General features: G+C 29.7%; 1 protein-coding gene across 1 annotated transcript in view; it reads right to left on the reverse strand.

The window, feature by feature from the left end:
- Positions 1-3,687, reverse strand: part of LOC117173771 — a 25,075-nt gene that overhangs the window by 12,849 nt on the left and 8,539 nt on the right. The window contains exon 2 of the mRNA XM_033362413.1: positions 2,112-2,306. Within this exon, the coding sequence (XP_033218304.1) occupies positions 2,112-2,306 (195 nt within the window). The remainder of the gene's footprint in view (positions 1-2,111; positions 2,307-3,687) is intronic.

Raw genomic sequence — 3,687 nt, forward strand, 5'->3', positions numbered from 1 at the left:
GGGGGGGGATTAAAAGTAACTTTACACTTATACTTATTTTACACGTTATACTTTGAAAACGTAGGGAATTTTTTTTTATAAAAATACATAAGATAACGTTTCTGATGCGTTTCGAGATGATAGACGTTTTTGGTAGAAATTTATATTTTCGTAAAAAAAATGTTTTTACTTCAAAATTCAGCCTTTTAGTTGAGAACTCTTGAATTTCATTAAAAATTCCTTTTTTTGGTTGTAAATTATTCTTTTCGTGTAAAAATTCTCCTTTTTTAGTTGAAAATTAATTTTTATCGTTTTGGATTCTTGAATTATTTTGAAAATTCGCTATTCTTGGTAATGAAATAATCTTTTTTTTTTAACTTCTTCCATTTTATTCGAAAATTCAACTTTACTGTTGAGAATTTTTGAGTTTTTTGAAAACTTAATATTTTTGTTTCTAAAATTAATTTTTTTGTTAAACAATTCTCCTTTTTAGTTACAATTTAATTTTTTCAGTCCAGAATTTTTGAATTTTATTGAAAACTCGCTGTTCTTGGTTGCAAAATTAATCTTCTCGTTCAAAACTTTATCCATTTTATTTGAAAATTCAACATTGTTGTTGAGAATTCTTAAATTTTTTTCAACACTTATTTTTGTATTTAAACATTCCACTTTTTGGTTGAGAATTATTGAATTTTTTTCAAAATTCGATTTTTTAAGTGAAAAATTATTACTTTGGTTTAAAAATTATTCATTTTGGCTAAAAATTAAACAACTAGGTTTTAAATTGGAACTGCCTTCCTAAAAATATAGAAATAAAATTTTTTCTTTTTACATAAAAATTTAAATTTTCGGTTAATAGTTCTTCAAACTTATTAAAAATTCCTATTTTTGGTAGTACGTTAATCTACTTGTTCAAACACTCTCCTTTTTTAGTTAAAAATTTATTTTTTGGTTCGGTATTCTTTAATTTTATTGAAAATTGGCCATTCTTGGTCGTAAATTAAACTTTTTGTTTGAAACTTCATCATTTTTGGTCGAAAATTCTACTTTGTTGTTAATAATTCTTAAATTTGTTTAAGAGTTAATATTTTTTAGTTGAAATTTTGTTTAAAATTCGATTTTTAGGTTGAAAATGATTCTTTTGGTTTGAAAATTCATCTTTTTGGCTAAAAATGAAACATCTACATTTTGAATTTAAGCTACTTTTTTAAAAATATAAAAAACATCTTTCTTTCTGACCTAAAAATTTAAGTTTTTGGTGGATAATTCCTGAATTTGATTAAAAACTCACTTTTCTTGGCAATAAATTAATCCTTTTCTTTTAAAACTTAATCCATTTTAGTCATAGATTCAACTTTGGTGTTGAGAATTCTCAAATTTGGTGAAAAATCCATTTCTTTTTAGCAGGAAATGAATCTTTTTGTTCAAAAAAAAAAATTGAAATAGAAACGATCAATTTTGAAACAAAAAAGGAATAGTTAAATTTCCAAGCTGGGAAAAGTAATTGGTATCCAAAGAAAAAAATCAGTTTTCAGAAGGAAAGTTAAATTTTTAAACAAAAAAAAAAGTAATTTTTAACAACTATATTTAATTTTTAACCAAATTATTAAATTTTCGACTGAAAATATGAACTTTTAACCAAATATTTGAATATTTAACAAGATTATTATATTTTGAATAAATTAGATAGATTTCACACTTAAATGGTGAATATCAAAGAAAAAAGTTAAATTTTCAACAAAAAAATGAAATGGCTTTACTAAATTAGTTTCTTCAATTCTACATTTGACATTTTCTTTTTATAAGAAGCGCACTTCTTTTAATTGCAAAAATAAAGCAATGTAAACACATGTTTTAAAATAAAAATATAAAATATATGATATAAATTTATAGAAATAATACATTATTGGGGTTAGCTGCGAATAAAAATAACTGCCAAATAAGGAAGAAAAGTTCATAGAAAATAAAATAAAATTCGTATCATATTCTGCAATATGTGAAAAAGCGGTCACGGACACTTGATGAGAATGTGTTCGGCCACGCTCAAAGAGCTTTAACGAAAGAGAATTCACAATAAATGTCATCCGTGAATTGTAAGCGAACAGGGGTATCTTTTAAAATACCATACTCACAACCAGGATTCGGCATGGATTGTTGGCGACCAAGTGGTCTTGGTGGGTAGACTGGTGCTGCTAGGGTTGCTTGATTTTCAACCAAAGAATTTGGAAGAGAAAGTCCGAGAAAAGTATAGTCATTAGGATCATGAGGATGCTGAGGATACTGTCCTTGTCCGCCAGGCCATCGATCTCCAGGAACTGCCTTTGCATCTAAATTCGTAAAAAGAAAACAAATTATTTATTTTAAACGGTGACAATAACAATAGGGCGTTAAAATGAGGCCCCTCGAACTGCAATGTATTTCACATTGTCCAAATTTATTCAGATAGATCATTTATGGGTCATTGAAAAATATTGAATCCGTATTTTTTTCTTTCAATATGATATGCAAGATTTCTGAAAAAAAGTGACCTTCTTAACTTCTTTATAACCAAAAAAGTATTTATCAAAAAATATCAAACATTTTATTTGATATGCGTTTGATCCCGAAGATCGAAATGAAATATACTAAAAAATTGCTCTATTGAATTTTTCAAATTAAATTTGGAATTTTTGTAAACGAAGAGAGATTGATGAGAAAGGACTTCTTTATAACAAAGAACAAAAAAATATATTTCACGCAACAAAAAATGTAGGGGGTAAATCTTCCATGGAATGACTCTTATGCATTAGTGAGGGCGGCTACAACATGACACTTTGTAACATTTGTAACTTCTTTGTTGATTTTTCACCAAAAAATTTAATTTTCAAAAACTATTATTTAAATGTTCGTCAAATAGTTAAATTCCAACCAAAAATATGAATTTTGAAATAAAAGTTAATTTGCAAACGAATAGTTTAAAGAAGTAGATAGACTACCGGTACCGGCAAAAAAGGTTCCTGCCGTTACCAGCAATAAATTTCTCTGCCTTTACCCGTAAACTACATAATTTTAGCATTTGAAGGGACTGTGAGACATTTCAGAGGAAGATTATGTTATTTAAGAGGCATTTTGTTATAAGGGCTGTCAACCCCGTACCCCTTTCCAAAGTCTCATGGAGCCGGGAAGGCACCACTTTGACCGGTCCAGAAATTAAAGTATCTTCCCCTCTTCCCCTTTCCAGGGTCTCGTGGAGGGAATTACAAAAATAATGTTGGTCGAACCCCTTCACCTTTCACAGGTCTCGTGGGGAAGGAAAGGCACCCTTTTGACCGGTCACAACAATAATATTAGTTAAACCCCTTTCCAAGGTATAGTGGGGGCGGGAAGGAACCCCTTTGACCGGTCAGAAAATAATGTTTATTAAACCCCTTACCCTTTTCGACGTCTCTTACGGGTGGAAAGGCCATCCTTTGACCGATCACAAAAATAATGTTGATCAAACCCCTTCCTATTTCCAACGACTGGTGGAGGCGAGAAGGCCCCACTTTGACAGATCACAGAAATAATATTGGTGAAACTCCTCCCCCTTTCCAAGGTGTCGTGGGTACAAGAAAGCATCCCTTTGACCGGTCAGAAAATAATTTTTATGAAACCCCTTACCCTTTCCAATGTCTCTTAGGGGCAGGAAGGCACTCCTTTGACCGGTTACAGAAATATTGTTATTGAAAC

Source organism: Belonocnema kinseyi, chromosome 5, assembly GCF_010883055.1.
Source record: "Belonocnema kinseyi isolate 2016_QV_RU_SX_M_011 chromosome 5, B_treatae_v1, whole genome shotgun sequence".
Taxonomy (NCBI): Eukaryota; Metazoa; Arthropoda; class Insecta; order Hymenoptera; family Cynipidae; genus Belonocnema; species Belonocnema kinseyi.